General features: G+C 45.5%; 1 protein-coding gene across 3 annotated transcripts in view; it reads left to right on the forward strand.

Annotated features, from left to right (window-relative positions):
- Positions 1 to 12,879, forward strand: part of Thada (THADA armadillo repeat containing) — a 301,738-nt gene that overhangs the window by 268,392 nt on the left and 20,467 nt on the right. For all 3 annotated transcript variants that reach the window (XM_050146143.1, XM_050146144.1, XM_050146142.1), the window contains one exon: positions 750 to 881. In XM_050146143.1, coding sequence (XP_050002100.1) covers positions 750 to 881 — 132 coding nt within the window. The remainder of the gene's footprint in view (positions 1 to 749; positions 882 to 12,879) is intronic.

Raw genomic sequence — 12,879 nt, forward strand, 5'->3', positions numbered from 1 at the left:
AATGGCAATGGCAGCAGAAAATGGGCCCCAGAGACATGTAACATGGGTCCTTTTTCATGGGTCCTCCCTACTTTTGATTCTTGCCCCCAGATATGATATTGATGAATACTTTGCTTTTCAGAATTGGTGAGTTCTCACTGTCTCAAATCACACTGAACTACTTTCTGCAAAGAACTCTGGTTTTTTTAGATAAGGTCTCACCATGTAGCTCAAGCTGTCCCTCAACTCACTTCATAACCAAGACTGGGATTACTAGTATGTGCCACTAACCTTCAATCCCACCCCACCCCCAAACAGGGTCTCAATACATAGCCCTGGCTGTCCTGGAACTCTATATATAGGCCAAGCTGGCCTCAATATCACAGAGATGCCTTCTGAGTGCTGATTGACAATGTAAAAAACATTCTTGTTGCATAAATCATGCTGCTGGAGAGAATTGCCTGGGACCTTGAAGAATAGTCTGCACTTTCTGGAAACCTTGCCCTTCTTCCTCACACACACACACACACACACACACACACACACACACACACACACACAGTTTCCAAGCTTCCCCAGCAGGGTCCTCTCTGTTCCAGTGTTGCTCTGATCCTCAGGTCTTCCTGTCTTACAGTGACACCCCCTCCCAAAAAAGAATGGCTGTTGCTTCTTCACAAACATCCTCCCCCCACCCGTGGTTAAAGCAGTGTTACTACGTGCTTGTCAGTGGTGATGGAGATGACATGAATGCCTTTTCGTTTTCTTCACAGAATTGCAGGACACACTTTCTCTCTGGAGGTGTGTTCTTACCCTTCTGCAGAGTGAGGAACAAACTGTCAGAGAGGCAGCCACAGAAATTGTGACAACAGCCATGTCACAAGGAAACACTTGCCAGTCAACAGGTACCTTGTTCTTGACCTTGTCTCTTACTTTATTGCTCCAGGACCAGGATTGGCAAGCTTACCTGTAAGATGCCATATAGTAAGTATTTTAAGTTTTGCCTAACCATTCAGCCTCTTCCTCAACATTATCATTGTAACGAGAAACCTGCCGAAACCATAGGTAAATGAGCACAGTTATATTCCAATAAAATGAACAAAAGCAGGGCACTTCCCAAATTTGATCTGCCAGCTATATTCTGCGGACTCTACCTAGAACTCCTAGAGAAAGTTGTTTTCAAATGTAGAAATTTAATATGCAGTATTCAGTTCTCTGTTTTAAACAAGGCCAAATCTTATTTTCTGTATAGTTACAGAAGCCAGGAATCACTGGTCCGTCATTTTGTTCCTACATGAGTTTTCATATGTGTAACTTAAGTTTTGCCTTTCTGAGCCTTTCTTCCTTATTTGGTAACCACATTAGCCCAAGAGACAGGAGTAAGGCAGAAATAAAGAGGTCTGGATGGGCAGTGCTAAACTCACTCACTATATAGTCAGTATAGCCCTGGCCTGGAGTCATCTCAGTGTTACAGAAGCAAAGGGAACTCCTCTTGAGGGTTGGACATGGGCTGCTGGCTGTAAGAGATGGGAAGCAAGTTAGGATGGAAGCAAGGTTGCATACTTCTGAATGAGCTGATTATCTGGGACAGTGACTATTTTTATGGATGTAGAATGCTTCAGCCTGGGTTGCAGGAAGATTTCTGGGCCAGTCATCCTGATGAGAAGCATGAATGTCATTCTGAGGCAGAGAGTCACAGCTGTGCAGGGAAGATCCGCATAATGGACAGCTGAACAGGAGAGGACAGAGCCATCCAGTATCTGTAACTGTATCCCCACAGCAAGGGCTGTTCTCTGAAGCACTGTGCTGGCCTGGACTCAGGAGGGTTCCTGGAGTATTCAAGCTTTTGGAGAAGTGAGATCTCTGCTATACTGTGTGTGCTTTCCTTTGCATGTAGGGAAGGAGCTAGTTTTTGCACAGTCTTGCATTATGCCACTCCAAGGCAGTTTAGCCAGGACCAACTTGGCCTTTCAGTGAAGCACCCAGAGGAGCTACAGTGGTGTACAGCAATGCTCGGAGCACCAGTGCCGACCTGCAGACCACTTCCATGTGAATGATCCCTCCCTGCAGCTTCACTCCTTTCCCATGAAGCTTGGCTTTCTTCTTACTAACAGTTAGTAGTCTGTGTGTGTGCACATGGCAGGGGTGGGTGGGGCGTATAGAAGATAACTTGGAGGAGTCAGTTCTCCTTCCACTGTGGGTCCTGGGGATCAAACCCAGGTCATGAGGATTGGTAGCCCTCTCACCGTCTCACACACAGTTTCTCCTAGGAGGATGCTTGCAATGTCCAGCAAGTACACAGCATATTTGGAGGTTTAATAGCCAGTGTTCTCCTGGGACCTGCTCTGCCTGAGAGCAAACAAGAATTTTGCGGTGAATTCAGATAGCGGTTTTCTCTTACCTTTAAATTTTTAGTCTTTGCTCTCCTTTTTTTTTTTCTTTCAATTTTCCAAGTTCATTTATAATACAAACATATTATCACATTCTTCTAGCTTGAATTCATAAGAAAGAGAGATCCTAATTTTATATATTAATCCTTTCTGCATCTTAAACTCCTGTATGAGTCCCCTTAAGGAAGCCTACTTACCAAATTTTGTGTTCCTCATCTTGATCAATAAAAAAGATTTAAAAGCTGAGTATAGTGGCTCATGCACTTGGGAGGCAGAAGCAGGATTGCTGACAGAGCTGTTCTGCTTATATGGTGAGTGCCAGATCAGCTATGGAGAGAGAGAGAGAGAGAGAGAGAGAGAGAGAGAGAGAGAGAGAGAGAGAGAGAGAATTTGGAAATAGAATATATGTATTGTGTTTTATATATATATATTGTGCATATATGTGTGTATATATACATGTATGTATATATATTATTGGACAATTTAAGGTCAGAGAAAAAGGTATACCACAATGGATTATCATCTGTAAAGTTGATACTATATTTCTTAGATTTATTAGCTGTTTATGTTTTTATAAGAGAATATTGCCCTCTTAGGAGATAGATAACTATTAAGTAGCCAAGACACAACTCTTGGAGCTAACTAGTGCCCTGGATGTTCAGAAGAGAAGCTTATGTATGCAAATGTAAGAGGACTGCCAGACTTGCATCCTTCCTGAAAATATTTTGAAATAAAATGTGTTTTATTTCACAATCTAGTTTTACAACTGAAAAAATCCAATATAATAAATACTGATAGGTCATTTGATTGATTTATGGGGCTGGAGAGATGACTCAGCGATTAAGAGCACCTGCTGCTATTGTAGAAGACCCAAGTTCAACTCCCAGCACCCATGTGGTGGCTCACAGCCATCTATAACTCCAGTTCCAGGGTACCTGACTCCCTAGTCTGACCCCTGTAGACATGCACTTGGTGCTCATGCATGCATGCAGACAAAACACTCATAACACATAAAATATCCCCCCAAAAATGTCTGGGATATGGGTGCAGCTCAGGTAATAGAGAGCTTATCTAGCATACATGAAACCCTGGGTTTGTTCCCCAGTACTACAGAAAATGGCAGTGGTTACCCTTGTCATTGTGAGTGCAGGCAGGAGGATCAGAAGTTGAGGGTCATTCTCAATCCCATATCAAGTTTGAAGCCAACCTGGAATATTTGGGGAGGGGGGGTGAGGGGAGAAGATGACTGGAGTTGGGCTCAGTTGGCTAGAATGCTCACCTAGCTTGTGCAAAGTCCTGGGTTCCATTGCCACCATGAACCAGATATATGGTAGTGCATGCTTATAGTCCCAGCACTTGGGAGACGGAGGCAGGAGGATCAGAAGTTCAAGGTCATTTTTGGCCAGCCTAAGTTACCAAAATCTGAGTGGAGGAAATGAATGAATTCAGTTCCTATGATGGCTTTTTTTCCCCTTAAATTAGATTACAGTGCTTTGCCACATCCCTCCTTAAAAGTTTTGAATGAATACTGTATACAAAAGAGTCAAATTTATATAATTCAGAGATCTTAGCAACATCGCATCCTATGTGGTGTGTCACTACATGATGGTCCTTATTCAGACCAAGGAGCACCCTTATATTTTGTCTCTTCTGCCTGGTTCATAACATGTAGAACCACTAAACCACTTGATTTTTTTCTTCTTCTCTGTTTTGGATTGTTTGAGACATGGTGTCATGATTCCCAGGCTGGCCCTGACCTTTCCTGCCTCCACCTCCCAAGTATTTGTAAACACTGGTGTATGCCAACTCAGGTTGATTTTCTTAAGCTTTAATTAATTTAGTTAGATGTTCCCAGTCAGTTACCCTACTGAACCTTGGATTTCATAAAAATGCATGTCATTTATTTTGCTTCCCAAATCATCACCTATAATGCCACAATAAAATAAAGTGATTAAGTGATGTGACTACATAAGGTCTTCTTCAAGGAGTCAGAATTATTATAGCCATGGCACCACACGTCTATAATCCTAGCATTCGTGAGATAGAGGCAAGAGGATCAGGGGTTCAAAGCCAGCCTCAGCTATATAGGAAGTTCAAAGTTGGCCTGGACTACAAAAGACTTTGTTTCAAAAACAGAATAGGAGGGCCTGGAAATATAGCTCAGCAGTTAAGAGTACATACTGCTCTTACAGAAGACCTGATGACCTCAGTTTCAAGTACCACTATTGGGTGCCTTACATCTCTGGGGGATCTGATGCCTTCTGCTCTTCACAGACACACATACACACACAATTTAAAAAAAAAAAAAAGGCAGAACAAGGAGCTATAGATGCAGATCAGTAAATAGAATGCTTGCATAGTATGTATAAGGCCCAGGGTTTGCTCACTAGCACCATATAAACCAGGCATACACTAAAATCCCAGCACTCAGGAGGAAGAGGCAAGAGGATCAGAAGTTTAAGTTCATCCTGTTACATAGGGAGTTCAAGGCCAACCTGGACTTAAGACCCTGTCTATATATGGTAATATAATTATTTCTCACTTTTCCTCTAAGGAAAGAAAGAAACCAGGAGCCACCTGTGCCTCTTGCTAGTGAATGTGGGCTGGGTGCAGGCAGAAGAGCTTTTCTCTCACAGCACCCATTGCATGCATCCTTGCTGCTGGGTCTCAGAATGATCTTGAGAAAGTAGCTATCCAACGGAAGAGACACATGTTATACCAATGGGAGCAGAACATTGGACACAGAAGGAAACACTGAGCCCAAACCTGGAGCTGAAGGGGTCTGGGAAGGTTGGAGTTGCAAATGGACATCCCTAGGCAGAGCCAGACTGAGGAGGGACAAGAGAGGAGCAGGGACCAGTCTAGAAAGGGCAGGAATGACTTTGAGTAATAGGGTGGCAGTCAGGTCTCCGGGGCATTTTCAACAGGAAAGTGCTGTTACAGGCACATGTGGAAGTGTATGAGACGGAACAGGACTGTAGATGAATGAGGGAACTCAGCTCAGACAGTTCTCACAAAATGCCCTTGGTGGTGATGGGCATATAGAAAAAGATTTGATTTGTGAGATCTAGGGAACTCAAAAGAATTGGGGGTTGCTGCTTGTAGGAAGTGGAGAGAAAGAAAACATGGGATGAATTCAAGGTTTCAAGGCATCCAAGGGAGATTCTTGCCTATGCCTCTGGTACTGATACAAAGCAAGTCTGAACAACCACGAACCTCAAAACACTCAGAAGCCACAAGGCATTGTGATAGAGGACAAAATATTCTTTAGCTGTAGAAACAGGAGAGCAGGGTGGGACCTTTACATTCATTGGGAACAAAGTTCCACAGCACAGTTCAACTATCGGAAGCCCTGCTACTTCTTCACAAGGCTGACCATTGACATGGCCTTGAACTTATAGAAGGGACAAGCATTAAATCTACTTTCTCACACCACAGCACCTTCTGATGTCTTTCATACAGTGGGCTTATGTGTAGATTTGTAGTAAGACTTGGTTATGAGGGACTGGAGAGATGGCTTGGAGGTTAAGAACACTGGCTGTTCTTCCAAAGGTCCTGAATTCAATTCCAAGCAACCACATGGTGGCTCTTACAACCATCTGTAATGAGATCTGGTCTCCTCTCCTGGTGTGCAAGAAGAACACTGTATACATAGTAAATAAATAAGTCTTGAAAACAATTGATTAATGATTCTGAAAGACCAAAAGGAAATAACTCAGCATGCTGGTAGAGGTGGCTTAGTGGTTAAGAGCACTGACTCTTCCAGAGGACCTTCAATTACCAGAACCCATATGTCAGCTCAAAACCATCTGTAACTTTAGTTCCAGGTACTCCAACACCCTCTTCTGGCCTCTACAAGGTGCACAGACATACATACAGGCCAAACACCCATACACGATTGAAGGGGGGGGGCAGAGAGTGGGAGGGTGCATACAAGAGCAAGCACACAGAACCCTGTGCTCAAATAGTTCTTGTGGGGACGGTAACAGTATCGTCACCTTTTGGCTGCTGGTTTCTGCTGTTGTGCGTCACTCCATCACAGTTGCCAGCAGCAGTGCCTGGAGCTCCTTCAGGCTCACAGGAATAAACTTAAGGGAGGTCCTGTAGCCTCCGCCTTCCCCTCTGTGTCAGGCCCAGCCTATAAATGGACACAGAAGAAATGGCCTGCATGGGACTTAAGAATAGAAGGATGAGCTGGGTAATGGTAGTGCAGACCTTTAGTCCCAGCAGGGGCAGGTGGGTCTCTGTGAGCTCAAGGACAACTAGCACTACACAGAGAAACCTTGTCTTGTAAAACAAACACAAAGAGGAATGAAGTTTACAGTTAGAGTAGTCTATATGGCAGGGTACGAGGTCCTACCCTTCTGCTGACTTGATTAGGACTTGAAATGCATGGGAAAGAGCTCTAGTTCATTGGCAGGAGATACATAGAGCCGACTTTGCAGGTCTCCACCATAGCAGCCTACTTACCTGTTTTGTGTTCTGTACTGGACTTTTGAACATGGGATTCCATATGGGAATAAACACCTGGACAATACTTCAGCTTAAAATACAAGTTTGTTTGGTTCTCCATTTAGGAAATGGCATTCTGGGTGAGAACAAGGGTTCCTAAAAGCTGGAGAGGCCATGGGTCAGGACCAGACAAGGGCTGGCCTCCTGAGCCCTTCTCTGCTGCACTGGTTCACTGTTTACCCTCTCAGCTTTAGGCAGGCTTTGATCCTGGTCGGGATGGGCTTTCTCTATACCCACATGTGAGATTTTTAAGAAAATGTTAATTCTGATGACCAGCAGTCTATTTGCCTTGATATAGGATAAGAAAGATAAGCTAATTAACAAGGGATCCGGTATTTGAGCTCAAGAAGGCCAACTTCTAAGTAGAAATTTACTTATGAGAAAAACAGAAAAGATTTAAGAAGGAGCCAGGTATGGAGACACATGCCTTTAACACTAGTGCTCAGGAGGCAGCAGGCCAGCCTGACATTCAAAACAAGTTCTAGCCAGTGGTGAAGCACGCCTTTAATCCCAACATTCAGGAGACAGAGACAGACAGATCTCTGTGAGTTTGAGGCCAGCCTGATCTACAGAGCAAGCTATAGGAAAGCCAGCATTACACACAGAGAAACCCTGTCTCGGAGGAGGGGACAAAGAATATATAAACAGACAGATGTAACAACCTTTATCTCTACCTCTTGGAGCTCTGGTCCTGTTCTAACCCTCCTAATCCACCAAGAATCACATAAGAACCCTACGACCTCTGTCATTGTGTCATCCCAAATAGCCCTAGCTCCTTTTCTTCCTTCATTTCCTTTTCCTACATGCTGTGAGTTGCTCTGTCCAGGTTTAGAGATTGTTTGTTTGTTTGAGATCTCCTATAGCCCAGACTGACCTCCAATTATAAAAGCTAACCTTGCATTCTTGATCCCCGCTTCTCCTTCCTGAGCACTGGGCTTCTAGATGTGCTCCAGTTCCAGCTCTTGTCTCCTGTGAGTGCTCAGTTTTCACTGATGGCTTGATCTTCCACCCAGTCAATCCTTAGTTGCTATGGAGATTGAGAATGGCACTCTAAAACAAGCAGCTGAGCCATGCATGCATCCCTACTAGAAGCAGCTAGCGAGTCCCTTTCAGTACTGACGCATGCAAGCTGGAGCAGCCCCTCCTTTACTCGCTGTCTGCATTTGCCAGCCATGTCCTGAACCCTTTCCTCCTACCTCTAAGGCCCGGGCCTCAGACTGTGGAGCCAAGAACTAGCCTGGGATGGTAGAGGAGAGACCCTGAAGGAGCCTCCTGCGCATGACATAAAACTAGAATCATAGTGAGCCTTGGCAGAGAAACAGAAGAATGAATGGAAGCATAAATGAGATACAGAAACTATGAGAAGTAAATGTTTGAAACTGGAACATAGGCAGGTGACATTGTATAGAGCAAGTCCAGACAGCCCTGTAGCCCTGGGCAACAAAGGAGGGGAAAACACTTGCTCAACTCCTCCCAAAATGCTCTTCTCCCATCACCATCCTAACACACACGTAACATACGTGCACCATTGTCACCCACATAAAGCCAGTGCGCCAGCATAAACTATGGACACTCCTCATACGTTCCAACCCTTGAGCAATCAGGGAAGAAGGCCTGAGTGAAGAGATACAGTACTAGGTCACTGTGACATTTTACAGTGGGTCCATGGTGAGCTAGCTCGTCAGCAGGGCCTCTGGAGATTTATGTTGAGTCACAAGCAGCTCCACCTCCAGAACCTTTGAAGGCTGCACACTAGTCGGCCTCTGTTTGTGTCCTTCCTGCCAGCTCACAGGCATTTTGCAGGGTTGGGCCCAGAAGAGATCTCCAAGCATCTCTTCCCTCCTCCCTCTGCCTTCCCGTAGGTTATTCCTACTCTGCTCAGGTGCACTGTCTCTAAAAACTCTTGCGAGTTTAGTCCCGTGTGTGATCCATCAGTCTTTTTCAGCGATGGACCAGGGGCTGGAGAGGCGGCTCGTAGGTTAAGAGCGCATATTACACCCAAAGAGGATCTGAATTCGGTTCCCAGCATCCAAGCCAGGAAACTCACTACCATCTATAATCCAATACACCTGGCTTCCATCCTGCACGTGCGAAGCAAGAAACCGTTAGGTCAACCATGGCCACCGTTCAGCAAGCACTCGCAAAGCCCGGATCCTCAGTCTCACTTCATGTGCCCCACCTTCTCCCCTAGACTTCTTCAGATCCATTAGCCTGAGCTTTGGGCCTCCTCCCCCACACTGTCCACGGTGCTCCTCACCATGACAGAGCCATCCATGCTGCTGCTCCCTTACCCACTTCCCTACCTTGGCTTCCCACATTCTAAGACCCAAGCCCCCTAAGCAATACCAAAAGCCCTCCTGCCCCCATGCCTCTCTTGCCTCTCTCTCCTGTTCTGGTCACCACAGCTCTGCACAGGCTAACTCGTCCTGCACTGGACTTCCCTCCTTCCTGCACCTGCCTACCCACTGATCCCATTCCTGCCTCGGCCTCAGCCTCAACATCAGCTCCACAGCAGGCTGGCTAACTGGCCGCCCAGACTCTGCTGTGCACGTCACCCCAGCGCCCTCATTCTCTACGGTCTGTAGTTCTTGGTATATTTTGTCTGTGGTGTACACAAGCATGCCATAGCACACATGGTGGCGGTCAGAGAACCTTGCAGGAGTCCGTTTTTTTTTTTTTTTTTTTTTTTTTTNTTTGGGAGTATTCTGATCATGAGTGTGTGCTATGTTATTGTTACTGAAAACTTCACAGGAAGAAGTTAAGACACATGCCACTGCTACTATAAATCCGAATGGTGTATTTAAGGGAATATTGTAAAAATCTTTTTTTTGTTCTTAGATTTTTTTATTATTCTTTTTTTTTTTTTTTTTTTTTTTTTTTTCTACCTGGGATCAAACTCAAGTCATCAAGCATGGCAGCAGGTACTTTACCCACGAAGCAATCTTATTGGTCCTGATTCTTTGTTGTTGTTTTTCCCTTCCTTGATTTTTAGAACCTGGCATCCACTAAAAATCACTGTATAATCAGTTGAATAAATGAATGAATGAGTCAAAATAGTTCAAAACAATAAGGATTTGGCGTTTTCAAAACTGGCCTGATGTGGGAGGGATGAAGCTAAAGCCTTTTGGATTCTAAGTTGTTAAAAAATTGTTCTATGGGACTCTGTGAGTTTGAGATCAGCCTGATCTGCACTGTGACTTCTAGAACAGGCTATGTAGAGAAATCCTGTCTCAAGAAAGAAAAAGGAAAGAGGAAAAAGTTGTCTTGAAGTGGGAGAGCCCAATCCTAGCAGATTCTGTAAGGCCCTACTGCTTCCTAAAAACACTAACTGGTTGAGCATCTGTTCCATCCAGGCCTATGGCAGATCTAGATTCACTTGTTCGTGCCCTCGTCATCCCCTCCTTTCTCAAGCAGGATAGATTTTTAAGATTTATTTATGAGGATGGAGAGATGGCTCAGGGCTTAAGTGCTCTTCCAGAGGACCAGGGTTCAGTTCCCAGCACCTATACTGTAACTCCATCCCAGGAGATCCAGACACCGTCTGCTAGCTTCTAAGAGTGCTACATACACACGGTGTACAGATATACACACAGGCAAAAATCCATATAGATAAGAATAAAATAAAATTGTAAAGTAAGTATTTATTTATAAATAGATAAATAATATCCTGGATAAAAAACACCCAGTGCATTTAAACACTATGGCCTCTCTTCAGCACCAGGATGGAAGTTCTTGAGTAAAAGTTTAATTTATGACCACACATCCTGGGAAGGCCCAGCTTAGGGACTAAGGGCACACGTATCCTCCTAGAGGGACTGCAGTGGCAGCTGCTGTGACTGAAGAACATTTCCCTCAAGTCCCCTCTTCCTGAGCCGTCTCTACCTCTGAATGCCTTGCAGCACTGGGAGAGCATTTGTGCTTGTCTTCATTCAAAAGCCAAGCAGAAGTTTTGAGTGGTAGTGTGTCCAGAGCCCTGTGACCATGACAGCTAGAGTCAGACTTGAAGCCAGGACCCTGTGGTGACTAAAGCTTTGCCCTTTCAAACCCTCTTCTGAGGCAGGGGGAGGGATCCAAACCAGACTACAGGTCTAGGAAGTAGAAGCCGAGAGCTCAGGGGACGTTAGAAGTTTTCTGAATGACCATGGTTGGTTTATTTTCTTTGTTTCTGCTGTTTTGAGATATTTTTCTTGTAATCCATACTGGCCTCAAGTTCTCTGTATAGCCCAGGAAGGCCTTGAACTCTTGATTCTCTTTTCTCCTCCTCCAGAATGCTGGGATTTTAGGTGTGTGTCACCATGTCCAAATACCATTCATGTGTGATAGAAGACACTAAAGGTATATGCTAAGAAAGTAGATTGGGGACCTAGAGCTGAGACAAAGGGGAGAATTAGCATTCAAGAGATGGGAGGAGGTCTTTAACCAAAGACTGATGGGTCCCTGTCCTCCCAATCTCTTCCTAGAGGGAGGGAGTCACACAGGGATGGAAGGTTTTAGCTGTGTTCTACAGACAAGGGATCTAAAGGCCATATCACAGTTAGACCTTACGGAGCCCAGGGAAGCACTTCACTCTACCTGCCAGACACCTCTATTCTCGTGGAAAAAGGGACAGAAATGTTGGTGTGACCTCTGAGGCCAGTGCAGACTCCTAGCACAAGTGAGCTGAGATGCAGGGAAGAAAATGCTGCCTGCAGGAGAGTTTGGGGGAACTCCAGCAGCACTGGTGGAAGAAGAGTGCTCTATGAAGCCAGCATCTCCCTTCGCATAGCCCCACCCCAAGGCCAGCTCCGACCTGCTCCATTGCCACCAGGGTGTTCCTTTCTGTTGTCAGGGGACTCTGGGGGAGGAGACACAAGAAGGTAGGAATTACAATTTGCCAGGGAAGGAATGCTCTCTGTGTCCTCATTAATTTCTTCAAGTCACAGACATCTGGTCAAGGTCAGCTGGAGGCTCCACCACTTCCCTGAATCACCTGTAGAAGACTCTCACAGTGGAGCTCCAGTGACTACAGACCACATTGCCTGTCCCATCTGTCACTGTTCTCAGGGAGCCTGGGCTCCTGACGCACACTTGTGTTCAACCAGTGCGTCACCAGCAGCTGGTTCCCATGCTATACAAAACAGGTACAAACTAACACTCACGTCTTTATACCTGGGAACAGGTTGCGGGTGCCTGTGAGTACTCTGGCTGAGCCTTGTTGCTGGGGTGATAGGATTGTTTCCATGGCCTCCCAGTGACTAAGCCCCAGAGAGACGACAACAAGCTCCTTTCGAGGAAATGAGGGCCGTTTTTGCATTATTTTGCCTCCACTCATATGTTCCTGACAGCCAATCTCATTGACCCTGAGGTGACTGACCTCTGTGGGTGGCGATAAGCCCACAGTCTAGGGCTTAAGCCATCTGGTGCTGACGCGGCTGGTAGGGTCTTACTGTCCCAGTTAGCAAAGGGTATCTGTGCCTGGTGGTTACTTCTTGTGGCTCATCCCTCCTTGTCTGGCTTCCCTTCTATGTTGGAGCCTTCACTTGCCGTGTTAGGGCTACAGAGGATGCAGCATTTCTGTGTTCACTGGAGCAAGCTTCTGCTCCATGTACACGTGTGTTCATTCATTTGCAGACACAGGAGCATCTACACTTATTTTTCACACAGTCTTTCACAAGCATGGGACTTACTTGACTAGGCTAGACTGGCTGGAATGAGCCCCAGGGATTTGTCTCTCCCAAGCCCCCAGTGCCAGGATCATAGCTGTGTGCTGCCATGCTCAGCTTTTTCACGTAAGTTCTGGGGATCAAACTGGAGATTCTCATGTTTGTGTAGGAAGCACTTACTGACTATGCCATCTCCCAAGCCTTTTCTCTGTGAACCTCAGCTGAGTGAGGGAATTATGGTGAAGGAGATAGGCTTTGGTCTGATTCACTCCTGGTTTGGCTAGGTGACTAAGGAGCCTGCTGGTGAGCAGCTTTTCCCCGATTTCTCCTCAATGCCTGAACATTCCATGGAGCAGATA

This window comes from Alexandromys fortis, unplaced genomic scaffold (genome assembly GCF_014885135.2).
Source record: "Alexandromys fortis isolate MF-2015 unplaced genomic scaffold, M_Fortis_MF-2015_v1.1 scaffold_42, whole genome shotgun sequence".
NCBI lineage: Eukaryota > Metazoa > Chordata > Mammalia > Rodentia > Cricetidae > Alexandromys > Alexandromys fortis.